The sequence below is a fragment of the Prinia subflava genome, chromosome 26 (genome assembly GCF_021018805.1).
Source record: "Prinia subflava isolate CZ2003 ecotype Zambia chromosome 26, Cam_Psub_1.2, whole genome shotgun sequence".
NCBI lineage: Eukaryota > Metazoa > Chordata > Aves > Passeriformes > Cisticolidae > Prinia > Prinia subflava.
In genome coordinates, this window is record NC_086272.1 from 2,076,056 (window position 1) to 2,102,036 (window position 25,981).

At 57.1% G+C, this 25,981-nt stretch overlaps 1 protein-coding gene across 1 annotated transcript; it reads right to left on the reverse strand.

Moving 5' to 3' along the window:
* Positions 1 to 1,185: 1,185 nt before the first annotated feature.
* Positions 1,186 to 24,822, reverse strand: LOC134562189 (serine/threonine-protein kinase pim-1-like). The gene is made up of 7 exons (XM_063419611.1): positions 24,790 to 24,822; positions 3,641 to 3,836; positions 3,099 to 3,496; positions 2,925 to 2,975; positions 2,354 to 2,720; positions 1,529 to 1,708; positions 1,186 to 1,292 (listed from the first exon to the last, which is right to left on the reverse strand). Exons 1-7 carry the CDS (start codon positions 24,820 to 24,822, stop codon positions 1,186 to 1,188), a joined length of 1,332 nt encoding a protein of 443 aa, XP_063275681.1.
* Positions 24,823 to 25,981: the final 1,159 nt, after the last annotated feature.

A 25,981-nucleotide genomic window follows, 5' to 3' on the forward strand; every position in this document is an offset into this window, starting at 1 on the left:
CAGAGCCCAGAGCAGCCTCAGCATCTGCAGAGCCCGGCTGCAAGGAGAGAAATCAGAACCCGCCTGTCAGCTGAAGGCTCCTGTCCCCCTTGTCCCAGTGCCCGCCGTGCCCAGGCCATGCTGGCCATGCCCAGAGCGGTGCCCAGAGCTGCCCATCATTGCTGCCCTTGGCAGCAGAGCAGGAGGGCAGGACATGTGCCCAGCCTGCAGCCAGCCGTGGCACATCCACCTCCTCAGCAGCTGCCCACAGCAGGATGCTCCTGTGCTGGCTGCCATCTCCCAAAAGCTCTGATCCCACCCAGGCCAAGAAGACGGGACCCACCTGACGCCATCCGCCGCTGGAAGAAAAGCTGCTCCCAAACGATGTCCTCAGCCTTCTCCAAGGGCACGGCCCATCCACGGCACGGCTGGTCCCAAGCACTTCCCCATCCAGACTGGACACCACCTAGAACGCTTCCTTTAGAGAAACAAACAGCAAATTAACGAAAATAGACTACAGACAAAAAGGGAAAATGAGGGAAATGGCACAGTGGATACTGGGGGCTGTTGGCAGGGCCAGGACCCCACACCCATTTCACACCCACCCCAGCTCATGCCCCCCAGCCCTGCCAAAATGCAGCTTGGCAGCCCACTGAAAAATCAGTTGCTTCCACCCCAGCAAAAGGGGGAACCTTTGTTTCCCGGCCAGCCTGTGCAATGCCCAAATCTGGGAGCATCCCCCTGTGTGTGCACTCATCTGCAAATTCACTGTGGAGCCTGGCTTTGAAGAAGGTGCCACAATCAAAGTCCATCATCTTCAGCTTTGTGGTGGCCTGGTCGAGGAAGAGGTTTTCATCCTTGATGTTGTCCTGGCTGTCTCCAGCAGCAGCAGCCCCACCTGGCACAGCTTCTCCAGGGGCTGCTTCTCTTTCCCTGGGAGTGAGACCAGGCTGTCAGTGTTCTGCCCAGGGCCCCAGCTGGCAGTGACCCAGGACAAGCCAAAGCAGCTGGGATGGCAGCCAGCAGTGCTGGGCAGAGCAGCTCAGCTCCAGCACAGGGGCTGTGTGTTCCCATCTGATGACCCCTGTGCAGTGACACAGGCAGGACAAAAAAGTCTGGGTCCTTTGCTTCTGATTGCCAAGGCATGTGTGGAGCTGGAACTTACCAGGGCCCTGCATCGCTGTTTCTGTGGCTCTCTCCCTTCTTCTATGGCAGATGACTATCCTGCATCCAGGGATGACACAACAGGTCTTCTACTGAAGGCCGGTCCACATCCAGCATGGATAAACACCGCCGGATGACATCTTGGCACTCTGGCGAGAGAAACCAGAAACCGCTGGTCAGTTGGAGAAGGCTCCTGTCTGCCCCACTGTTCCCATTCTCAGGCCATGCTGCATTTGCTCAGAGCTGGGCCTAAACTTTCCCAGGAATTCCCTGTTTTGGAGGAAAGCAGGACAGCAGGACACGTGCCACCTCCTCAGCAGCTGCCACAGCCCACTGTTGTCTCCCAGCACTGGCATTTCCCCCGTGCCCAGAGATGAGGATTCACCTTGAGAGAGCCGTGGTGGCAGCGAGAGCTGATGGTCCCAGCTGATCTTGTGGCCCCTCCTGAAAGGGTGCTCCCCACACACCATCTGGTGCAGCAGGATGCCCAGGGACCAGACGGTAGCTGGCTGTCCATAGTACCAGCCAAACTGGTTCCATTCCGGGGGGCTGTATGACGGTGTTCCTATGGAATACAGATGGAGTTCATCAGGGGGATGCTGCTGCTCCCAGAGCCTGGCCCCAGCATCCCTGGGCGTGCAGGGGCTGCCCCAGTGGCACGTGGTGTGACCTGCTGCCCTCTGGCCAGCACCTGGGACTTGTGTACAAACTTAGGGTTGGAAAAGAAGCCACTGGTGTCGGAAGGTGGCAGTGGAAGCCCTGGCAAGGCCCAACCATGACAAGCAAAACCCACTCAGTGCTGGGGGAAAACCATGCCTTACTCGTCCCTGCCTGCATTGCCCCAAAAACCATTATGAACCCAAAGCAAACCAGGCAATCACAGCAGTCCAAGCCCTTTCTCACCTGCTCCCCAAACTGGCTGGTGCACATGTTCTGGCTCCCCTCTCAGCCACCCCCACCCACGGGTGCTTCTGTTGGGCTGGCTGCCCCAGCCCCAGCCCCAGTCCCAGGCAGAGTGGCTGGCAAAGGCTGCCAGCAGGGCTGGAAGCTGGTCCCCCCACCCACTTGTGTTCAAAAGCAGCTGGGCTGAAGACTCAGTGCCATGAGTGGCAGGGAAAGGGAGAATCCCCAGAGCCACACCCAGGCTGGGCTGTGAGATGTTGGGCCAGGAGATGTCTGGAATGGGGAGCACACCCCTGCGATGGCTCACCTGCAAAGTGAGTATAGGCTGTGTCTTGTAGGTAGGTGCCACAGCCAAAATCGATCAATTTGGCCTGCCCGGTGGCCAGGTCAAGCAGGATGTTCTCTGGCTTGAGGTCGCGGTGCAGGACCCCGCAGCTGGTGCAGTGCCGCACGGCCTCCAGCACCTGGCGGAACAGCTCCCGCGCCACCTCCTCGCACAGGAACCGCCGTGCCCGAATGAAATGCTGGAGGTCCTGAGAACACTCCGGGCGCTCCATGATGATAATGATGTCTTTGGGGAGCTCCAGCCACTCCAGCAGCTGGACGACACCAGGGAAGCCAGTGGAGACCTTGTGCAGCAGCACGATCTCCAGTGGTGCGCTGGTGCCGTTGGGCTGTGGGAGGAGCACAATGTTGTCAGTGGGGCTGAGGCTGTGCCAGGGGTCAGGGACCCCTCAGCCAGCCCGGGATGCTCTGCACCCTTTGCTGGCCCCATGCCCGCTCTCCCTCCAGGCGTCCTGGCGGCTTCCACCCTGCCAGGCCTCAGCTCATCCCCGCCCGGCATGGCCCAGCTTCTCCTGCTGGCCCCGCTCACTCACCAGCTCACCCCAATGCCGGACACGGTTCCGTGGCACCCTTTTGATGGCCACCTGCAAGCCAAGGGGAGCAGCAGGCTGAGCTCACTGCCTGCCCTGCCCAGCCCCAGCCTCCTTCTCCTTCGCCCTCCTCCTGCACCCCCTCCTCGTGCACCCACCACCGGCCCTGCCGCTCACCGGGGCACGGTCTGAGAGCCGTGTGGCCGCCCAGACGCTGCCGAAGCCGCCGTGGCCCAGCAGCGAACCCAGGCGGTTCTGCTCCTGGAGGGCCTGCTGCGCCTTCCCTGCCGGCGAGACGCGGCTGTCAGCGCTCGGCCCGGGGCCAGGAACGGCCCCCGACCGACCCTCGAGCGGCCCGGGCTGGGCATCCCCAGGCATTTGCTCCTGGCAACGGGACAGCAGCGGCTCAGGGCCAGCGGCCGCGCTGCCAAGCGGAGGAGCTTGGGCCGGGGAAGCCGCAGTGGAGGCGGCGGGAGCGGCCGCGCCGCCTGTGTCCTCTGCGGGCCCAGGGACGAGCCGGGGCCGGGGCCGGGGCCGGGGCCGGGGCCGGGGCCGGGGCCGGGGCCGGGGCCGGGGCCGGGGTCGGGGCCGGGGCCGGGGCCGGGGCCGGGGCCGGTGCCGGGGCCGGGGCCGGGGCCGGGGCCGGGGCCGGTGCTGGGGCCGGGGCCGGGGCCGGGGCCGGGGCCGGGGCTCGGGCCGGGGCTGAGGCCGGGCTCGGTAAAGGCGCAGCCAAAGGCCAGCAATGCTGCCCCAGCCCCAGGCACTGATGCCCGCCCAGCAGCGCCATCGCCAGCACTGCCAGAGCCGGGCGAAGGCGAGACCGCGGCGGGACGCCCGGGGGCAGGGACGGGGCAGCCCCGCCCGGGGCCGGGGGTGGGCCCGAGGCATGGCCCGGCCCAGCAGGGGAGAGGGAGACTGGGTTGGGAGGGGGACACTGGGAAAGGGAGAGGCTGCGGGACTGTGGGAGAGGGAGAGGGAAAGCACGGGTTTGTCAACAAAGCCGCTTTTTTCTTTTCTGCTGCTGCCGCTGCTGCCGCTGCTGCCGCTGCTGCTGCTGCAACTGAAGCTCCAGGGCCGTTTGTCCCCTTGTCAGTTTTTTCCGTTGCCCCCTCTGCCTCGCACCGAGCCCTGCACTCCCCGGGGCAGCCCCTGAGCCTGTCCAAACACGGGAACTTCGCCGTTTTCAGTCAGGGCCCAGTCTTGACTCCTGCACAGTGACAGAGGAATCCCCTTGGCTGCTGCTGTGCATTGTCCCTGCTGAGGGTCAGACACTGTCACAGCACATTCCCTGAATGCAGAATTTGTACCTGACCCAAGCACTGCACTTGTGTCTCTGGCACTGATTTCCAAGAAAAACAGGGGAAGGCAAACTGGATGTAGCTCATGGTATTTTACAGTGTCTAAATCTTGCCAAGTCTTGGATGTCAGAGGTGTGACCCATTTAGAATTAATGAGATGGAGAAGTAGTTTAAGATGGAAAGGGTGACACAGAAATAGAGAAAAACATCTTGGATTGTTTCTTTCCACTTTCATTTTTATTTTAAAAGCTGTTTCAGCTTTCCCAGAATCTTCTCCACAGTCCTGTCTGCTCTTTCCAAGAACCTTTCCTGGAGAATGAGTTGCACCATCTGTCACAAGATATCCCACCCATGCAGCTTCTCTTGACTTTCCACAACATGTGTGAAGCAGGAGTCTTGCAGCAAAGCAGGAGAAAGGTTTTGAGAACTTGACAACTTTTTCTTTCCTTTCCCCATGTGGGCTGGGGAGTTGTGCCATTGGGAAGGTTTTCATTGTTCCTGTTCTACCCAAAGCAAACAGGACGGGCTCCCAGGGGTACCTACTGGGAGTCTGTTATCGTCCACCCAAGCAGGAAGAAGAGGTGGACAACTTCTTCTCTAAGAAGCTGGAGAATGTTTCAGGATCACCAGCCCTTGTTCTTGTAGGTGACTTTAACCTACCAGACATCTGCTGGGAACTCAGTACAGCGGCAAAGAGGCAGTGCAGGAAGGTTTTGGAGTGGATGGAAGACAACTTTTTTTGACAGTGGGTGAGTGAGGCCAGCAGGGGAGGGACTATGTTCGACCTGTTGTTTGCAAACAGAGAAGGGCTGGTGGGAGATGTGGTGCTTGGAGGCTGCTTGGGGCACAGGGATGATGAAATTACAGAGTTCTCAATATGTGGTGAAATCAGGAGGGACATCAAAAAGATTTTTGCATTGGACTTCTGGAGGGCAGACTTTGGCCGTTTTAGGAGACTTATTCCGAGAGTTTCTTGGGAAGAAGCCCTTAAAAACAGAGGAGTCCAGGAAAGGTGGGTGTGCTTCAATGCAGAGATCTTGAGGGCACAGGAACAGACTGTCCCTGTGTGCTGAAAGATGAGCTGACAAGGCAAACGTCCAGCCTGGATGGGCAAGGAGATTTCAAAGGAACTTAGGAATAAAAAGAGGATGTATCATTTTTGGAAGGAGGGTCAGGCCTTTCAGGAAGTATTTAAGGGAACATGTAGGAAAAAACTATTAGGGAGGCCAAAGCTCAGTTTGAAGTCATTTTGGCAACTTTTGTAAAGGATAATAAAATATGTTTTTACAAATAAATTAATGGCAAAAAGAAGGGTAGGACCAACCTTTGTTCTCTATTGGATGTGGGAGGGAACTTAGGAACTGCAGATGAGGAGAAGACAGAAGTGCTTAACACCTTCTTTGGCTCAGTCTTTACTGGGAAGAAGGCTTGTCCTCATAACAGCTGCCCTCCTGGGCTGGCAGATGGTGTCAGGGAGCAGAATGGTGCCCCTGTTATCCAGGAGGAGGAAGTCAGAGAACTGCTGAGCCACTTGGATGTTCAAAATCCATGGGCCCAGATGGGATCCAGCCCAGGGTGTTGAGGGAGCTGGCAGATGAGCTTGTGAAGCCGCTCTCCATCATTTCCCAACAGTCCTGGCTCACTGGTGAGGTTCCAGAGGACTGGAGGTTGGCCAATGTGTTGTGTGACCCCTACACCAGAAGGGTAGAAAGGAGGATCCTGGTAATTATAGGCCAGTTTGATATGGGAAACATATCTAAAATTCAGATATTTAGAAGCATTTAATGTGCTTAAGCAGATGGAGGGGAAGCAGAAATATACAGCTTATTTAGCAATCCTGTAAAAGCAGAAAAACAACTTGTAACAGAACACATGAGGATTCAGTTGCTAGGTAAAGGCCATAGAGATAAGATGTATATTGTGTATATTGTGAAAACTCAGTAAAGCAAGACTTAGGTATAGTGAAAACCCCATAAAGCAGAACCTGCGGCTTAAGAAATCAGAAAGAACCAGGCTCGTGGTTTTGGCCAGGACAAAGTGACCTGGGAGTTAGCCAAACCTTCACTGCACCTGCCCAGAGGAAGAGGTCAAACAGTGAACAACTGAGGAAGACCTCTTACTTCATCAGAAGACCCCAGCCTGCAGCCACCAGGAGATGTGGCACCAGAGAAAGCTAATTATAATAGGAAGTGCAAGGAGGCGGAGAGTGGGCAGAGAATGGGCGGGGAGGGAGGGGTTGTTTTGTGGGATCTGAGTGTATTTAAACCTTAAACCTGTCTCAACCAGGTACGCAGGTATGGTGGAAAATCCCCCTTGTGTCCCAGATGGAAATAAAACTGCTTTACAGTTTGAATTGTTAAATCCTTATCCCACAGCTCAAGTCAGCCTGACCACAGTACCCAGTAGGGTACTGCAGCAGTTTATACTGAGTGTCATCACACAGCACCTACAGGATGGCCAGGCTATCAGACCCGGCCAGCACGGGTTTAAGAACAGAAGGTCGTGTTTGACCAACCTGGTCTCCGTTTATGACCAGGTGACCCGCCGGGTGGGTGCGGGAAAGGCAGTGGATGTTGTGTACCTGGATTTCAGCAAGGCCTTGGACACTGTCTCCCACAGCACCCTCCTGGAAAAGCTGGCAGCCCACAGCTTGGACAGGAGCACTCTGTGCTGGGTTAAGAACTGCCTGCATGGCTGGGCCCAGAGAGTGCTGGTGAAGGTTCTGCATCCAGCTGCTGGCACCAGTGGTGTTCCCCTGGGGTCTGTGCTGGGGCCAGTTCTGTTCAATATTTTTATTGACGACATGGATGAGGGGATCTAGTCTTTCATTAGTAAATTTGCAGCTGACACTAAGCTTGGACCGTGTGTCCATCTGTTGGAGGGTAGGAGGGCTCTGCAGAGACCTGGAATGACTGGATGGATGGGCAGAGTCCAATAGGATGAAGTTTAATAAGTGCAAGTGCTGAGTCCTGCATTTTGGCCACAAAAACTTCCTGCAGCACTCCAGGCTGGGGACAGAGTGGCTGGACAGCAGCCAGGGAAGGGGACCTGGGGCACTGCTGGACAGCAGGCTGGACATGAGGCAGCAGTGTGGGCAGGTGGGCAAGAAGGCCAATGGCTCCTGGCCTGGATCAGGAATGGCGTGGCCAGCAGGAGCAGGGCAGTGTTTCTTCTCCTGTACTCGGCACTGGTGAGGCTGCACCTCGAGTGCCGTGTCCAGTTCTGGGCCCCCAATTTAGGAAGGACATTGAGACGCTTGAGCACGTCCAGGAGAGGGCAACAAGGCTGGTGAGGGGCTTGGAACAAAAACCCTGTTAAGAACGGCTGAGGGAGCTGTGGTTGTTTCGCCTGGAGAAAAGGAGACTCAGAGGTGACCTAATCGCTCTCTACAATTCCCTGAAGGGTAGCTGTAGTCAGGTGGGGTTTGGTCTCTTTCTCCAGACAGCAGCTGACACAACAAAAGGACACAGTCTTCAGCTGCCCCAAGGGAAATACAGGATGGATATTAGGAAGAAGTTTTTCACAGAGAGAGTGATAAAGTACTGGAATGGTCTGCCTGGAGAGGTGGTGAAGTCACCTTCCCTGGATGTGTTTAAAAAAAGATTGGATGAGGCACTCAGAGCCATGGTTTAGTTGAGGTGTTGGAGCATGGATTTGATGATCTTGAAGGTCTCATCCTACCCAGTCATTCTGTGAATTCTGTAAGAAATTTAGGCTCAGTTCTGGTGGCTCATTCCATCCTGGCCCAGGGCACAGCATCAGGAAGGTCTTTGCATTCCAAGGCTTTGCTGCAGCCAAAGAAATCTCCTGGCTCAGGGTCACCTTTCCTGCTCAGCCAGACCCAAGAGTGCCCCAGCAACAGCAGAGAATGGCAGCATTGCCACGGGCTGGCACAGCAGGGGGAGATTTCCCCCTTGAGAGTGGCTCATATTGCAGTTTTTGCATTCAGGCAGCTGCAGATCCCTCCGCTTTGGTTGCACAGCAGCTGGAAATGCAAGTGCAGGAGCTCTGTTCATGCCCAGCCACAGCAGGTGACAGCAAGGACAGGCTCCTGGCAGCGTGACATTGGTAGGCAGCTCCTTCAACTAAAGCTGGGGGCTGGAACTCTGTGCAGAAAATGCCCTGATGGTCTCTGCACCCAGGCAAAAGGAACAAAGTTTCAGTTCTGGCCTCTCTAGAGAGCACCAAAATGATTCCTTTACAGAACAAGGTTGCATTGCCGGCTGTTCCCCAACCCCCAGAGGAGAGCCCAGGGGGCCCAAGGAACTGCGAGCGGGGACTCTGCAGGAGCCGGGACAGCGAGAGAGCCCGGGCTGAAGGTCAGCCCCGGGGCGGGCAGGGCCTGGGAGGGGGCACAGCCCGGGGGTCCCGCAGAGCCTCCCTGCTGCAAAGGCCCGGCTGGGACAGCGGGGCAGCTGCCGGGAGCCGTGTGCCAGGGCCGGGCCGCGGGTGGGTGTTCAAAGCGCCTCCAGGGGAGCAGCTTTTTGTCCCGGCCCGGGGGCATTCCCGCGGGGTCGGGGTCCCTGCGAAGGCGCCGGAGGGCAGGGTGGAAGGGGTTAGTTTGTGGGTTTGTTTGTGGATTATTTTTTGTGGGGATCGATGGCTGGTTGGGATTTTATTGTTTTGGGAGGGGATACGGGCAATGTTTTTTGTGAGATGCCCCCGGCAGTTTGAACCCCCTTGGGTGCGGGGAGCGCTGGCGCAGCCCCGGCACGGGCGGGGCGGCCCCGGGCGGGCTGTGGGAGCCGGGAGCGGCCGCCCGGGCCCGGAGCCGCCGCCTTGGGCCGGGAGCCCCCCGGGCAGAGCTCTGTGCTCGGGGCCCAGGCCCGGGCGGCCCGGGGAGCTCTCGGTGGCCCGTGGGCCCCGGCGCAGGTGGGTCCGTGTGGCCGGGCTCGCAGGGGAGCGGAGCGGCCCGGCCGTGGCCGTGCGGGGCCAGTTGGGGCTCGGGGGGCCGGGCTGGGCCGGGCAAAGGCTGAGGGAGAGCGGGGGAAGCGTTGGCACAGAGGCCCCGGGCTCCCCGTGCCCCCCTGGCCACGCAGCCGGGCTCGGGGGCCGCCTCGCTCAGACCCGGCCCCGGCTGCGGGGGTCCCCGGGGGCCCTGGGGAGGGGGCGGCGGGGGCTGGCGGAGCTCTGTGCCCGGGGCTGGGCGCGGCTGCCCAGGGAGCGGGGGATGCAGGGTCCCCCCGTGGTGGGGCTTGCTCTGCCCGGCTCAGGGGCTGCATTGTCAGCCCAGAGACACGTGGGGATCGCCCGGTACCAGCAGCGCTGGGAGGCAAACCCGGGAATGGGGGGAGCAGAAACGGGCAGTGCGAGAGCTGGGGCTGTTCCAGAAGCCTGGACAGGTTGGGAGCAAGGACAAGGGGGACCCATGGATACCCCAGGACTCTGAAAGAGGGACTCTGGATAGTGCTGAGCCCAGGGACACCTGTGATCCCTAAGTGGTGAGCCCAGAGAAGGGGAACCTCGTGGATTCTCAGGAGCCACAGCAGCCCAGAGAGGGCCAACACCAATACAAACTTGACCTGGGGCAACACAGACAGGGGGGCCTCCAGGACCCCAAAGTGGAGAGATGAGAGAGAAGAAACTCATGGTTGGGTGTTTTTGCTGAACCTTGGTCACTTGGTTATTTTGGAGAAATGAATCTTTGTGTTTTGGAGGTTTATATGGGCACCAGATGGCCGGTGACTTCTAGAGATGGACTTGGGCAGGAGGAACCCCCCAACCCAATGTGCTCATATACTGTATTTTTCCCCAAAGCAGAATTTCCCACTCCCAGACCTTGACCAGATGGAGAAGGCAGCTGCAAGGAAGAGGAAGATGGCCAGGGACAGCCAGGCAGGTGAGGAGGAAGTCAGTGCCCCTTTGCCCCTCTCTCCTGCTCCATCTCCCAGCCCAGCCTGGCCCCGGCTGCAGGACAACCCCGCTGCCGACGCCGTCCTGCCGGGGATGCACTGGGGGGATCTCCTTGGCCTTCCCTCTGGCACGGAGGCAAATCCCATCCACTCCTTGTGCTTCCTCCCCTGGACAAAGAGCTGAGGACAGAGACAAGGGAGGACAAATCCCCACGGCAGAACCTCATGGAAGAGGCTGTTTTGAGCGGCTCCATGGTGCAGGAATGCAACGGGGAAGAAAAGTCACAGAGATCCCGCAGGAGGAGCGGCTCCAAACCCATCTCAGAGTACTCAGAGGAGGAAAGACCCACGCAGTGCCAGGAAGGTGGACAGAGCTTCAGCCAGGGCTCTGAGCTGGTGGTGCATGAGCAGCTTCATGATGGGGAGAAGCCCCACAAGTTCTTGGAGTGTGGGAAGAGCTTCAGCTGGAGCAACACCCTGATCCAGCACCAGATGATCCACACCAGGGAGAGGCCCCATGAGTGTCCTGAGTGTGGGAAGAGGTTTCAGACCAGCTCACATCTTCTCAAGAACCAGTGGATTCACACAGAGGAGAAGCACTTCTGCTGTCCTGTCTGCAGGAAGGGCTTCAAGAACAACTCCCACCTCGTCACCCACCAGCGCATCCACACCGGAGAGAGGCCCTGTGAGTGTCCCCAGTGCAGGAAGAGCTTCACCCACAGCTCTCCCTTGACCAGGCACTGACAGAGGCACTGGTAAGGGAAGCCCTGTGAGTGACCCGACTGTGGGGAGAGCTTTGTGTGCTGCTCCAACTCTATCCTGCATCAGGGGATCACGTTGGGCAGAGCCCTGATGACCCACATTCCCTGTGATCTGCACTGGGGAGACACTGGGCTGGTGGTCCTTTTGTTTGGTGGTCCCTAATATTCTTTTGATTCCTCTTCATCCCTGTAAAACAGACAAAATTGGGATAAAAATGAACAAATTCATCAAAGGCATCTAAAGCCTCACTTTTTGCTAGTTTTTCGAGGGGATCTGGGATTCAGGGGGATACTTGGTAGGATTTAGGGGTTTGGGGGTATTTGGTGTCATTTTCTCCATTTCTTGGCACTCAAAGAGATGAGAAGGTTTGATCTGTTACCTCAAAACCACTCAATGCCACAGAAAGCTATTCAATCCCACCCCAAAATTACTTGATTTCAACAGCCCCTCAGGGTGGAACGGGGTTGGAAGGACTTTGGTGAAGTGTGCTGCAAATCAGGAGGGGTGAGATGGGCATTGGGTGGAGCAGGATGGGTGGGATGGGGTTTGGGAGGGGTGGGATGGGGGAAATATGTCTTGGGAAGGGGATCCTGATGTCCAGGAGAGGTGGGATGGCTTTGGTGGGGGATCTGGAGGGTGTGGTGAAATCTGGAATGAGAAAGCCGAAGGCTGGGAATGATGAAGGGAGAGGGAACCCATTCCTCAGGGAGTTTTTGGGTATTCCACATTCCTAAAGGCATTTTGGTGCATCCCAGGTTTCTGAGGTGGTTTGGGGGCACTCCCCAATTCTTGGCAGGGGGTTCCTGAGAGCAGCTCCATGGAGCCCCATTGCCAGGTGTGGTTGCCTTGGGCACGAACTCAGAGCTGCAGCCAGAGTCCATTGCCTTGGTCCTGGAGAGCAGAGAAATGATGAATGGCCCCCGACATCTCCAGGGTGTGTTTGGGGGCCCAGGACAAGTTCTGCATAGGTGGGACAGTCACTGCCCCAGCCCCAGCCACTGCAGCCTCTGGGCCAGCCCCAAAGTGTCTGCCAAGCCCCTGGCACCCCCAAAACCCCACCTGTGAGAGGGACCAGAGCAGGTGAGGCTGTGACACGGCTGTGACACTGACACATCCCACAGCCCCAGAGCTCACAGCAGCTGAGATGGGCTGGATCCAAGGTCCTGGCTGTGGATGTCTCTCTCTCTCTCTTATCCTGACTTCCTCTTCTCAAAATATGGATAACTTGAAGTTGTAGGGTTTAGCGTTTTCTGAGTCAGTGCTTTGTCAAGTGCCTTACCATAATTCCAGGTTTAATATAATTTATAAGCTGAGTACCATTTCTGTGTAAATGTTTACATCATAGGTTATAACTTAGGATAAATACTGTTCAGTGCTGTTCTTTTGTTAAATTGTGTAAGGTGTAAGTTAAGGTTAAGGTAGAAGCTAAGTCCTGTTAGTTTGAGCTCTGTTCAGCTAAAGGCCATGTTCCTTTTATCCTTGCCCTCACTGTCCTCTTGTCACACACACACAGAGGGACAGTTCTCGGTTTGTTTGTGGTTTGATTGCTGGATTTGGTTTGGCTGTGTTGATGCTTTCCTTCCTTGCTGTGCCTAAAGTGTCCAGTCAGGGGTGGAGTGACTCTTGCCAAGAAACTTGGTCATGCCTCACCACCTGTGCTCCTAATTGGTGACTTCTGTCAAATATGCTAATCTGCTAAACTTATAAAACTGTATTGACTTCATGGGGGGGTTGGGCGTTTTGTGGACATTATCTGTATCTGCCCCTTGGAGGCCTCCAATAAAGATCAACCTTTCTGTTACCTCCTCTATAATATTATCTCCAAAGGGTGTTACTTTATTTCTAGGTTCTGTAAGGCATCAACACAGCGGGGTCTCAGGGCACCCAGGAGACCACAGTGAGACAATGACATCTTGGGGAGCCAAGTGCCAGCTGCAAACACAGCGGGGCCTGATGGAAGCCAGGAGCCACTTGGAGAGTGCCAGGGCACGTGGAACTCAGTGCCCGCTGTGACACAGCACAGCCCCATGGAGCTCAGCAGACCACTGTGACAACGTGGAATCCCATGGATGCAAGGCTCTACTTGGGCAGAGTGGGGTCTCCTGGGACACAGGTGCCACTGGGGCACTGCCAGCTCTTGTATAACCCAGTGCCCCTTGTGACACAGGGCAGCCTCATGGAACTGTCCTGGGGATGGTTCATAACCCATCACCATTTTGGGTTGTTTTTTGTTTTGTACCAGGAATGGTCACTGCCTCCCCTCCCTGCCTCTGGGAGTGCTGCAATGGGTGGAGGGGCAGCCCGGGGTCCTGCAGGGGTTGGGGGACGGGGGCTGCTCTTCCTTCTGCTTGGGGCCATTGACTCAGTGGCCACGTGGCACAGCGCATCTGATTTGAGGTCTTGTTGCCCTGTGGTTTTGGTCTTTTGCTTTTTTCCTCTTGTTTTTTTTCTCCTTCAACACTGTTACTGGGGCTTGCCAGCTTGCTTCTCTGCTCCTCTGCTGCTTGGGAGAGGAAAAATTCTCTGCACCTGGTGGGCTCCCGCAAGGCTTTATCCTCAAACCTGTCCTGGGGGTGGATCAGGGATGGAGTCTCCCAGGATCATTTGTTCTTAGCGGGCGGACTGCCTGACAGCTCCAGCTGACCATGGAATGTCGAGGGTCGCTTCTCATCTGCCCCTGGACCTCTGGGGATCCATGACTTCCTTCCTGTGAAAAAGAACTGTTCTTCTCTTCCAGGGACCCATGGCCAAAAATGGAATTTGGCCTCGAAAATTCTGTTTATCCAAAGAATACTTCCAGCCAAAAGCTTCCAGGAGGGAAAAGTCTGTCTGGCTTGGCCTCCTGGGGGCCATGTCTGGCCACCAGATCTCCTCTGGTGATCTACCACCAAACCACTGGGGCTCTGTGCTTTTCTTCCTATGGAAAAGGACTGTCGTTCTTGTCCATGAGCCCATGGTCAAAATCAGGATTTTAGCCCCCAAATTCTATCCAAGGATTGCTCCCAGGGAAGAGCTGCAAGGACAGACAAGTCTTGCTGGCCTTGGCCTCCTTGGAGCCACCTGTGATCTGCCTTCAAAACATTGGGGCTCCACCCTTTCCTTGCCATGGAAAAGAACCGTCATTCCAGGTGTCCATGGTCAAAATCCAGAAGATTCCACTTCCAAATTTCAGTATATCCAAGGACTGTTATCAGATCAAACCTTCTGGAAAAGACAGATCTGCCTGGCTTGGCCTCCCAGGGGCCACCTCTCATCTGCCTTCAAAACACTGGGGCTTTGTGCTTTTCCTCCTATGGAATGAAACATCGTCCATGTCCAAGTTCCCATGGCCAATACTGAGAATCCATCTCCCAAATTCCATATATCCAAGGATTGTTCCAAGACAGAAGTTGCCATGACAGACAGGTGTGGCTGCCCTCACTTACTGTGGCCACCTCTCATCTTCCAAACCTCTTGGACTTTGTGCTTTTCTTTCATATGGAAAAAACCCATCCTTCTTGACAGGGCACCCATGGCCAAAACTGGGATTCCACCTCCCAGATTCCATCGCTCCAGGGATTGCTCTCAGACAAAAGCCACCAGTACTGTCAGGTCTGGCTGGTCTGGCCTCTTGAGGGCCAGCTCTCACCTGCCTTCCAAACACTGGAGCTCCGTGCTTTCCTTTTCATGGAAAAGACTCATCCAGCTCGTCCAGGCACAAATGGCTGAAAGTGGGATTCCACATTCCAAATCCCCAATATCCAAGGGCTGCTCCCTGACAAACCTGCCTGGACAGATGGATGTGGCTGGCCTTGGCCTCTGGTGGCTGTGTCTCATCTGTCTCTGAAACACTGGGACTCGGTGCTTTCCTTCCTCTGGAGACCACTGTGACCCTGCGTGGGCTGGTGGAACCCAGGGCCATGGGGACACTGCAGGGCTTGTGTGACCAAGGGGCCACAGTGATCCTGTGGTGTTCCACGGAACCAAGGGGGTCACAGTGATCCTGTGGTGTTCCATGGAACCAAGGGGGTCACAGTGATCCTGTGGTGTTCCATGGGACCAAGGGGGTCACAGTGATCCTGTGGTGTTCCATGGGACCAAGGGGGCCACAGTGATCCTGTGGTGTTCCATGGAACCAAGGGGGCCACAGTGATCCTGTGGTGTTCCATGGAGCCAAGGGGTCACAGTGATCCTGTGGTGTTCCATGGGACCAAGGGGATCACAGTGATCCTGTGGTGTTCCATGGGACCAAGGGGATCACAGTGATCCTGTGGTGTTCGATGGGACCAAGGGGGTCACAGTGATCCTGTGGTGTTCCATGGATCCAAGGGGGCCACTGTGGCACTGAGGGGCCCCAAAGAACCATGGGGCTTTGTGACACTGCAGGGCCCCATGGAACCAAGGGAACAGGGAACAGCTCTGGCTGGCTTGGGCTCCTGGGGCTGCCTGAGGGGTCCGGCTGACCTTGGAATGGTGAGAGCTGCTTCTCCTCTGCCCCTGGAGCACTGGGGCTCTGTGCTTTCCTTCCTATGGAACAGAACCGTCCTTCTTGTCCAGGCTCTTGGCCTCAACCTCTTGACCACAATACAGGGACAAAGGAGCTCTGTGCTCAGTGGAGTGGAGAATGAGGACAGGGGATGAGAGCCCTGGAAGGGACTGAAGGCTGGATTCAGAGCTGATGTATCCTATTAACCTAGTAGAAAACAGCCAGAGAAAGAAATTATTGCTGCAAAGGGCAGCTGGGGAGGCACAGAGTAGACATGAGGAGAAAGGAATTTCCCTGCCAGGGCAGGGCTGTGGTGCAACACATCCCCCAGAAGGAGTCTGGAGCAGCCCAAGGCTCTGTGTGCCCAGGCAGAGGCAGGCAGGACGCAGAGCTGTCAGCAAAGGAAGGGACCAGCCAGGTGGGGCAGCCGGGGGATGAGGACAGCCTGCAGGGACAGAGGCGCAGGGCATGGACACCCTAGGACAGCCTGGGCTGCACAGGGCACAGGGATGGGCAGCAGCTGAAAGGCCCTGACACAGCCAACTGCTGCAGCACTTGGGCCATGGCTGCTGGCCCTGGGCCTGAGGCATCAGAGGAGACAAGTGACCCTTGCAGGCCTGGGGCCTCATTGCCTCCTTGTCCCTGCTCAGCAGCCTGGCAGGGGCCGGCCTATGGTGCTGCCCTTGGCATTGCACATCCCCACATCCCAGGGGCCCGGGAAGAGCCCTGAGCTGTGAGGGAGGGACAGGATCTGCCTTGGCAGGGGCTGGGGCTCAGGCTTTGTCCCTGTGCATTCCTGAAACACATCCAGATTTGCTCAGCATCAGAGACACCTTTGCCTTGTTTGTCCCCACCTGTCATCACTGCCTGCAGTGTTCTGCTCTGACTGGAACCTGGGGACACTTTCTCAGTCGTGTCTCTTAGTGGGACCCATTAAAACTTGAAGAGACTTCAGTATTTCAATATAATTTTGAATTCCTGAGAAGTTTCTTGAACACTCTGTCAGGGACTGAGTCTCATGTAAACAATACCAAACCTCAAGAGACTAATTGAAGTCCTTAAGCTGTCGTCTGTGCTGCTGAGCTGGGCTGGGCTCCTGGCACAGAGGCAGCTCCTGGCAATCAAGAAGACCTTCAAAACGCCATTTCTCCTGAGGAGCAGCTCCTCTCCCAGCCCAGCAGGGCTGAGGGTGCTGTCTGCAGGCACTTCAGAGCAGTGAAGCAGACAGAGGCTTAAAGAAACTGGAAGGACAATTACGAGGTCATTCATGGAGAAATGTTCACCACTTGTGACACAGTAAGTCTGTGGCTGCAGGGATCTCCTCAAGCTGACCCAGGACAGCACTGAGGTGACTGTAAGGATGGCTCTGCTGCCCTTGCTGCTTTGGGGGAGGATGTGCTCCAGAGCGGGGCTGCCCTGGGCACCGTCAGAGGGACAGGGCAGGAGCTGGGGCTGCAGCCAGGGCTGCCCAGTGCTGTGGTGCAGAGCAGGTCCTGCAGCCCTGAGGGCTCTTGGCCAGGCCAGGGGATCTGCCACCTGCCAGGGGCAGCTCTCAGCCTGCCTGGGAGCTCCCCATGGACTGTGGAGAGAAGTTGGAGGTGGAAGGAGCCACCCCCATCAGGGCAGATTCCTGCTGCTGTGGAGATGGTGCTGCATGGCCAGGGCTGCTCTCAGCTTTCTCATAAAGGAAAGGGAAAGGGGCTGTCAGGGTTGTCTGTGCCACTTACACTCCTGCACTGTCACCCTGGGGATCAGCAGATCTGCCTCAGATCTCCCTCAGAAAGTGCCTCCTCACCTTGCTCTAGCTACAGACAGTAGCAGCAGCACTTTGGCTTGCAGCATCTCTGTTTGTCTGAGCGGCCCTTAAGGCCCTGGTGCCAGGGAGATGCCCCTGGGCAGTGCCCTGTGCTGGGAGGGGTGTGCAGGGCAGAGCTGAGCCCCCAGGGCAAGGCTGGGCTCTGGGAGCACTGGCAGGGACAAGGCTTGGATAGAGAGAAACAGCTCCCAGGAGGCACAACTACAGGCAGCAGAGAGCCAGACCAATCCTAAATATCCTTCCCTGTTCAGCAACACAAAAAAAAAAAAAAAGGAGAGATGGGTTTAGGGATATTTTTTTTTCATTTCAAGCTTTCAGAAATTCTACTCTTTTTTCAGGCTTGTTTTAAGTGGTATCACCCTGAACTAGAAGCAGGTGTAATCAACAAAGGACACCTGTGTGGGGCCAGCAGTTCTGACTGCACTGAGGCACAGGGAGCCCTGTTTTCCCTCTGGGCTCCCCAGTGTTCAGGCTGAGAGCAATGCTGAAGATGAGGCAGGAACTCAGCAGAACAAACCCAAACTCAAAAAAGTTTAGAAAAATTCCCTTGTGATAAGTAATTTTGAGGGGATTACAAATACAATATATAGGATTGACAGAAGGAATATGATACCACTTTGTCAGTGTCTTCTTTCAACAGTCCACAATGCCCAGAGTGAAGAAATGTCCAACAGCAGCTCCATCAGCCACTTCCTCCTGCTGCCATTGGCAGACACGTGGCAGCTGCAGCTCCTGCACTTCTGCCTCTTCCTGGCCATCTCCCTGGCTGCCCTCCTGGCCAACGGCCTCATCATCAGCGCCGCAGCCTGCGGCCACCTCCTGCACAGCCCCATGTTCTTCTTCCTGCTCAACCTGGCCCTCAGCGACCTGGGCTCCATCTGCACCACTGTCCCCAAAGCCATGCACAATTCCCTCTGGGACATCAGCACCATCTCCTACTCAGGATGTGCTGCACAGCTATTTCTGTTTGTATTTTTCATTTCAGCAGAATACTCCCTTCTCACCATCATGTGCTACGACCGCTGCGTGTCCATCTGCAAACCCCTGCACTACGGGACCCTCCTGGGCAGCAGAGCTTGTGCCCACATGGCAGCAGCTGCCTGGGCCAGTGCCTTTCTCAATGCTCTGCTGCACACAGCCAATACATTTTCCCTGCCCCTGTGCCAGAGCAATGCCCTGGGCCACTTCTTCTGTGAAATCCCACAGATCCTCAAGGTCTCCTGCTCACACTCCAACCTCAGGGAATTTGGGCTCACTGTGCCAAGTGCTTTCCTATATTTTGGTTGTTTAGTGTTCATTGTTTTCTCCTGTGTGCAGATTTTCAGGGCCGTGCTGAGGATCCCCTCTAAGCAGGGACGGCACAAAGCCTTTTCCACCTGCCTCCTCACCTGGCCGTGGGCTCCCTGTTTGTCAGCACCTCATTTTTTGCCTACCTGAAGCCCCCCTGCATCTCCTCCCCATCCCTGGATCTGGCCCTGTCAGGTCTGTACTTGGTGGTGCCTCTGGCTCTGAATCCCCTCATCTACAGCCTGAGGAACCAGGAGCTCCAGGCTGCAGTGTGGAGACTGATGACTAGACGATTTCAGAAACACTTAACTGCTGGCCAATTTCTTGCAAATCACTTGTAATAGAATTGATATTTCATACTACTTCTTGGTTTCATTTTTGAGGTTCTTTTTATTTGTTTTACTTTTTAAATCTTATCCAGAAATTAAAGTCATTGTTTCTGCCACTTCTCATTTTTTTTCTCTCCACCTCTGCTGCCATGAGATTTTCCTAGTTTGCTGAGCGTTCATATTAAAGTAGAAGGTTTGCACCTTCTCATGCTCTTTCATGTAAACATCAGTTGTGTTCTATAAACATTGCCATTGTTTTCACATTCCTTGCTGGAACAGACAAGACTGTGTGACAGTCTCTTTGACCAATGTGGTGAGAGGTGGGAATGCCACTCTCCAATCCATGGTCACCTTGCTAGAAGTATATAATAGGAAGTAATAAACAAAGCAGGAGATTCTCCCTGCTGCTCTGATCTCCCCAAATTCGTGGCTCCATGTGTCTTTTCAGGTGAGGCTCACAGCGACATCTGGTGCCCACGTGGTCAACTTGCAAGCTGTGAGACGAGAAAAAAAGAAGAAAAAATCCTGTCTTCCATGGCTGCAATTAGAAACTCATGATGTTCTCGGAAGATCAACTCCTAATAGAACTTCTCTGATCATTTTTGGTGTCCCGTGAAGCCGAGCTACCCAATGGACACGTAAGAGTACTGTACACTTGGGGCAAGACGTGGAATTTTTTATAGTGCTGAAAAGCACTTTCAATCACCCCATGGAAAACCCTAGGGAAAAGCCTTTTTCCATCTGTCCTTGACGAAGATTCCAATGCGGGCATGCTCTTGGGGTCTTGGGGCACAGTCTTTCTGTTTCTAAGACAGACTGTTCGAGATTGGGATTCGGATTCGGGTATTGAGATAGACAGCAGATTGGTTCCCCTGCCAGCAGCTCTGTCCCTTTCGACGATGAATGCTCTGAAGCAGGGTTCGAGCCACCGCGGGAGGTCCCGACCCCCATGTCAGGAGCTGAGTGTGGCCAGTGCGAATTTTGGGAGGGCTGTGAAGTTTTTTCAAGTCCTTTTGCTGGGTCAGCCTGTGCTGGGGCGGCCGGTGGGCCATGGGAGCAAGGAATCCCGGCCCCTGGATCGGCAGCGCCTTCTGCAAGGGCGCTGGGTGCAGAGGCATCCCTCCCCCTCGGCCCTGGAGTGGGGACAGACGCGCTCCCTGCTCCTGCACCGTTGGCGGCCGTGCTGGAGGGGGCCCCTGTGGAGGCAAACCCCCCCCGCCCTGCCCCGTTCGTGAGGCGCTGGGACACCCCCATGGCCCGGCCCTCCCCAGCCTGGCCCGCCCGGGGCCACCCGGTGGCCGAGCGCGGTCCCGGGCTCCCCGCGGCGCTGCCGCCGCCACCCCCCGCCTTGGCCCTGGAGTGGGGACAGGGGCGCCGCCTGCGCCATTGGCGGCCGTGCCAGTGAGGAGAGACCCTGCGGAGGCAAATCCCTCACGCCCTGCCCTTCCCGTGCGGTGCCAGCCCGGCCCTGCAGCCCGCCCCCTCCCCACACAACCCACCGAAAGCGGGCTGGGTGCCACGGCAGCCGTGCCACTGCCACCCCCCCCGGGCCGGGACCTGCCCAACTGGTCCCGGCCCCCCCAAACCGGCAGGGGGCTGAGCACTGTGGCAGATCTGCCGCCCCTCCCTGCCCCGTGTGGCGAATTCCTCCCCGCACAGAGCTGGGGGGCTGAGCAACCATGCCGCTGCCCCCCCCGCTCCCCCGGCCAGCACTTGCAGGCTGAGCGGGGAGCAGGGGCGGCAGCCGTGCCGCTGCCATCGCCCCCCGGCCGGGACTTGTCTGCCCGGTCCCGGGCCCCCCTAGACTGGCAGGGGGCAGAGCGCTGTGGCAGACCTGCTACACCCCCCTGCCCAGTTCAATGTACACGCCCCTGCACACAGCGGAGACTGAGGCGGCGTCTCTGCGCCACCCCCGCTCCCCTGGCCAGCCCAAGCCAGCTGTGAGAGAGGCGAGCGAGGCTGAAGCGTTGTCAGATGTGCACGCTCGCCCTGCCCTGAATTGGGATGCAATTTCTGGTCCTGCATTGCAGGCGAGCCCGGTTGCTGATGTGGTGGAGCTGTGCTCGAGCCCATCCCGAGAGCTGTGGACGTGGTTTCACAGCCTCACGGCCACGCTGCCCTGTCCTGGGCAGATCTGCCTCCCTTCCGAGGGGAGGTAGTCAAGTGTGATCTCAGTTTTTCTGATGTCATGCAATTCATCAGTGTTAAATTTGTGGATTTGACCTTTCCATATGAAATTAGATGCCTGGCTTTGGCGTTATTTGGACCTGTTCAGGTTTCTAGCTTTGAAGACAATTGGGAACGACTGGCCACAGAAGTGGCTGTCCAAAACAGTCAATTGTCTCAAGAAGATCCTTGGTTTGGGGTCAGAGCTGATTTGCTTACCAGGAGAAGCGAATATGCTCACCCCGATGTGCAGTTGGCTTTTCTCAGACTGTTCTGAATCTGTGCAGACACATAGGTATATCTGCACTGGTAAAAACTATGTTATCCTCCTCTCTAAAGCAGGAGTTCTTGGGTATAGTCCAGAAGCCAGACGAGACCTTTGTTCAATTTGTAAAGTGTCTGATGCATTCTTTGGAGAAGCAAGTTGAGGATAGCACTTTGAAAGTAATTTTGCTAGAACAATTTGCAAGGAGCAATGCTAACGCAGCTTGCCAGAGGCTCCTTGGAAGCCTTCCCGAGACTTCTGATGTCCTGGAAATGATCCAGGTCTATGCGGTTTTGGACACCTCTGACTTTAAGGTGTCTGCCCTGGCTGCTGCCCCACAGCCGTCCCATAAGGGGCTGAAGAGTGAGCAGCAGACACAGGCCAGTGGAAAACAGGGAAAGGAGGCACAGAAAGTGACTCCCTTGTTCTTCTGCACACGGTGTGGCGGGCCAGACCATACTGCAGACATATGTAAAGCAGTGGTTCATGTTGATGGCCAGCCCTTGCCAAGCCTGAAAAGTCGGAAGCGGAGAAAGCGCCAAAGACGTCTGGGGAACAAAACAGTTTCCTAAGCCCTGGAGCAAGAGCAAGTTTGTTTGGCTGGCTTGCAGCCAGCACCTGCAGTTCAGGAGGTGTTGATGTCACCACAGTAGCAATGGTCATTTTTGGACTCTTGAGAAGTGCACGCTTATCACCGGGGAGGCCCAACCAGGAAAAACAGACTGGGGACACAGATCTGGGTGCAACAACAGCAGCAGGGCAGAAGACCTCCTTAGTTTATTTTTCCATTATATATCTGTGGCAAGGTGACCATGGATTTGAGAAAGGTATCGCCACCTCTCCTGTCACATTGGTCCAGGAGGCTGTCATTCAACCTCCCCTTCTCTTGGAGAAAGTATTCATAACATTGCCAATATTTACAAAACATGGTCCTGTGTTTACAATTCACCAGCGTGAGAAACTGCACATTTCTCCTTTAATATGAACGCTCAGCAAACCAGGAAAATTCATGGCAACACACGCTTGTGCAGTGGTTCCCAAACCCACCTCCCATGTCGCATTCTTTGAGAAAATTCAATTGCTCAATTTGTGTTTTTTAAGTTTTCTGTCCTCAGGTTCGGGGATCGGTGTCATGAAGGCGGCCGCTCAAGTCTGCTGAGCTGCCTCAGGTGCACTGGACTGATCCTGTCTGATCCTGAAACCTTGTGTACTCTGTGCCACCCTGGTGCCACCCATCAGAGATGGCTCTTCGAGATCTGATTGACATGGACACGGATTTGGCCATCCTCTCCTTTCCTGTATGGCCTCCATAGTGGTTTTGGATCCTGTGGAGCTGCCTGTTGCAGGATGGGGTGGAACAGCGTGATGCTGTGGGAGCCAGCAGGCTGTGTTAATCGAGGATTCAGAGGAACTGTTTGCAATGGTTCAGTTTTATGTACTGTAGCCACTGTGCCCTTTGTGGGGAATGTGCACGAGGTTTGGGGGTGCGGTTTAGGCACAACCCCTGGGCACAACCTGCTGCCCTCTGTGCCCCAAAGCCTGCGTGCTCCAGAGGCTGCTCTGGGTGCCCCTGGGCCCTGCCAGCTGTGGGGGGACATTTCAGGCTGTCCCAACCTGCCCTGCCCAGGGCACCAGGCAGGGGGGAAGGGACAGAGAGCCCTGGCAGCCCCCAGAGTCGCTCTGCTCATGGGGGGGGAGGAAGCAGAGCCTGGCAGGGCTGAGAGAAGGACAAGGAACACACAGGGACAGGGAACGTGGAACACACACAGGGACATGAGAACAAGGCCACACGGAGAGCCAGAGCTGCTTTGCTGAAGCCATTTATTGATTCTTGCAGGGACATTCCCAGGGCTCCCAGGGGGTCAGGGCCTTCTCCAGGGATGATCATCTCTTCATGCTGCTGCAGGGGGACAGGACACGAGTGTCACCACCAATTCCAGACCTGAAAGGATGAACCCAAATTGTGACCCCGGTGTCCACTGGGACATGAGAGGGCCCTTGTCCCCAGCCCTCTCTGCAGGGCCCTGCAGCAGGAGAAGGGATTTGGAGCCCTGCATACACCTGGCACTGCACTTGGCTCTTGAGCTCCATGTGGCTCCCAGAGCCCCTCAGCCTGGAATATCCCAAAAGCTCCCACAGCCCTCCCTGCTCCCACAGGGACACTGGGTGTCCCCAGAGCCCCCCAGCGCAAGGAAAGCCTTGGGGACAGCTCTGTCCACCTCAGCCCAGCACATGGATCAGGGACAGTCCCCTGCATGTCCCTCTGCCATCGCCAAGGTCTGCACAGCCCAGAGGGCTCAGGGGTGTGCCCTGGCCCCCGAGGATCTTTGGTGGGGCTGGAGAGTCCCACAGATTTCTCACCAGGGCATCCAGAGGGGCAGCCGGGCATCACTCCCGCAGAAGCTTCACCTGTTCAGCCACAGGGGGCTGAGGGAGAAAGGCAGGGTTAGAGCCACACTGGATGATACTGGGGCACGTTGGGAGATAGTGGCGTATGCTGGGGTGTACTGGGGTGTACTGGGGTACCCTGGAGGGTCATGACCAGGAGAGGGGAAGCTCTGGGCCCAGCAGAACTTCAGGTTCCCATGTGAAAGCTCTTAACTTATGGGAAGCCAATCGGTTTTTTCAGAGACATGGGCAGATGTCCCTGGTCACTGGGGTGTCCCCAGTCCCAGCAAGGCACAGGGGGACCCAAATGGCTCCAGTTCCCACACTGGTGCCCCAGTTCCAGGACTTACCTTAACGCATATACCCCAACCTGCTACTGCACCTCCCTGTGGAAGCAGAGCAAAGGATTAGTCCATAATGGCCCTTGTGGGGCTCAGGGGATCACAGGCGTCCCCAAGCCCCATGGCTGGCCCCGGTCTGAGAGGGAAAATCCCTTCTGCTGCCCCCAGTCCCACTCCAGCCAGTTTCCCCTGATCCCTGTTCCTGCAGGGACCATGGTGGGGATGGAGACAAGGAGAGCGAGGGGACTTTGGGGCCTCCAAGGAGGAGGGGAAGGAGTGGGATGTGGGGAACCCAAGGACAGTGAAAGGGGGGAGCTGGGGGTCCCAAGGGATGGGGCTGGTGGTGTTGAAGGGATGGGAATTGGGGAATGTGGGTGGGGAGGCAGGAATTCCAGTGGGGGGCCATGGGGGCTGAAGTGGGGGGTGCGTGGGGGCAGGAGGAATCGGGGGCAGAGGAGCAAAATTGCTGGGTTTGGGAGGGGCTTTGGGAGTGGCAGTCAAGGAGGGGGATTGGGGGACACCACTGCCATGGGCAATGAGAAAGGGAAAGGACTGGAGGGCAAGAGGAGAGGGAATGGAGTGGCCATGATGCTCTTTGGGGGTGACTGAGGTGCACTGGGCTGGGTGGGAATGCAATGGGGAGCCTGGGGGAAGGGGCAGCCTTGGGAAGCCCTGGGGTGCACTGGGATGGCCTGGAGGGTGATGACCATTAGAAGGGAGGGTCTGGGCTCAGCAGAAGAACTCGGGGTACCCACCTTATCATTCCAATGCAACCAACTTGCTGTGGAGAGAGCATGAGATGTCAATGGTCACTGGGGTGTCCCCAGTCCTGGGAAAGGTTGGGGGTGACCAAAGTTCCCCCCAGTTCCCACACTGGTGCCCCCAGCTCCAGGACTTACCCCAGCACACACAGTTTCACCACTGCCATCCATGTCGGCCTGGGGAAGGAGAGCAAAAGGTTGGTGAGGATTGGCCCTGGTGGGGCTGGGGGCACACAGGTGTCCTCAGCCCCCCGGCCCAGGGCTGTCCCCTGCTCTGGGCAGGGCTGCAAGGCAGAGCCCGGCAGAGCCCCTGCCTTGGGAAGAGCCCCCAGCGCCGAGCCCAGCCCGTGGCCCTGCAGCCTCACCTGGCTCTGTGCTGGGAGGCACAGCAGCACGGAGAAGAGCAGGGCCACGCCGAGCACAGCCACCTTCATCTTCCTCTGGCACTGGGCAGCGCTGCCTGAGGCTGCAGCAGGGCACCAGCACCTTTATCCCTGCCGGGACTCCTCCCTGCGCCCTCCCCAACAGCCCCCAGGCCAAAGCCCGGCTTGGCACAGCCCCCAGCCCTGGCCACAAGCCCAGCCCTGCCCAGAGTCCATCCCAGCTGCGGCACGGATCCAGTCCCCCTGCCCGAATCCCTGCAGCTTCCCGCACGGGGCAGCTGCCCCTGCAAGGGCCCAGGAAACCCGGGGGGGCCAAGGGGGGCCAAGGGGATCCAAAGGCAGCTGGGGACCCTGTGGGGACAAGCCCCGCTCCAACACCATCCATCCTCCAGCAGCCCCCAGTGCCACAGCCCCCATCTCCTGTTGTCCCTGCCCTGCCAGAGCGTTCCTTGCAGGACAGCCCGGAGCTGAGCCCGGCCCCAACCCTGGTGTGTCACAGCAGAATTGTCCCTGTTGCCACTGCAGCCTCTGGCCTGAACGGGGAGCTGCCCTGAGCCCTCTTCTCGGGGCCCCAGGAGCCCGCGATCAGGGAGAACGGGGACCTGGGAGCACAGCGGGGTCCTGGGCCATGGCAACAGCTGGGAGACTGGGATCTGCAGGCTCTGCAGGCACTGGAGAGCGCTGGGCAATGCTGGCACTGGCACACAGCTCCCGCAGCGCCCCTGGCCCCAGGGATGGCCCTGCCCTGCCCTGCTGCCAGCGCTGGCCCTGAGCAGGGCTCACCTCCCCAGCCGAGGCTCCCGCGCTCCTGGCCCAGCTCAGAGCCCCTGGCAGGGGGAGCCCCGAGGGCACAGATCAATGACAGCCCCTGCCCAGGGCTCCCACCAGCTGCCAGCGCCTCCATTCTCCACTGACAGGCCCTGACATTTCCAGCAAATGTTCCCTCC

What these genes read in the sequence shown, in the direction of transcription:
- LOC134562189 (XM_063419611.1), bottom strand. Translation starts at nt 24,822, where the DNA reads ATGGATGGCAGTGGTGAAACTGTGTGTGCTGGG. An exon ending in GTGAAACTGTGTGTGCTGGG is followed by an intron (nt 3,837 to 24,789) that starts GTAAGTCCTGGA and finishes CTCCCAACCCAG; the next exon opens with TCTCCCTCTCCCCTGCTGGG. An exon ending in AGCCTATACTCACTTTGCAG is followed by an intron (nt 1,709 to 2,353) that starts GTGAGCCATCGC and finishes TGTATTCCATAG; the next exon opens with GAACACCGTCATACAGCCCC.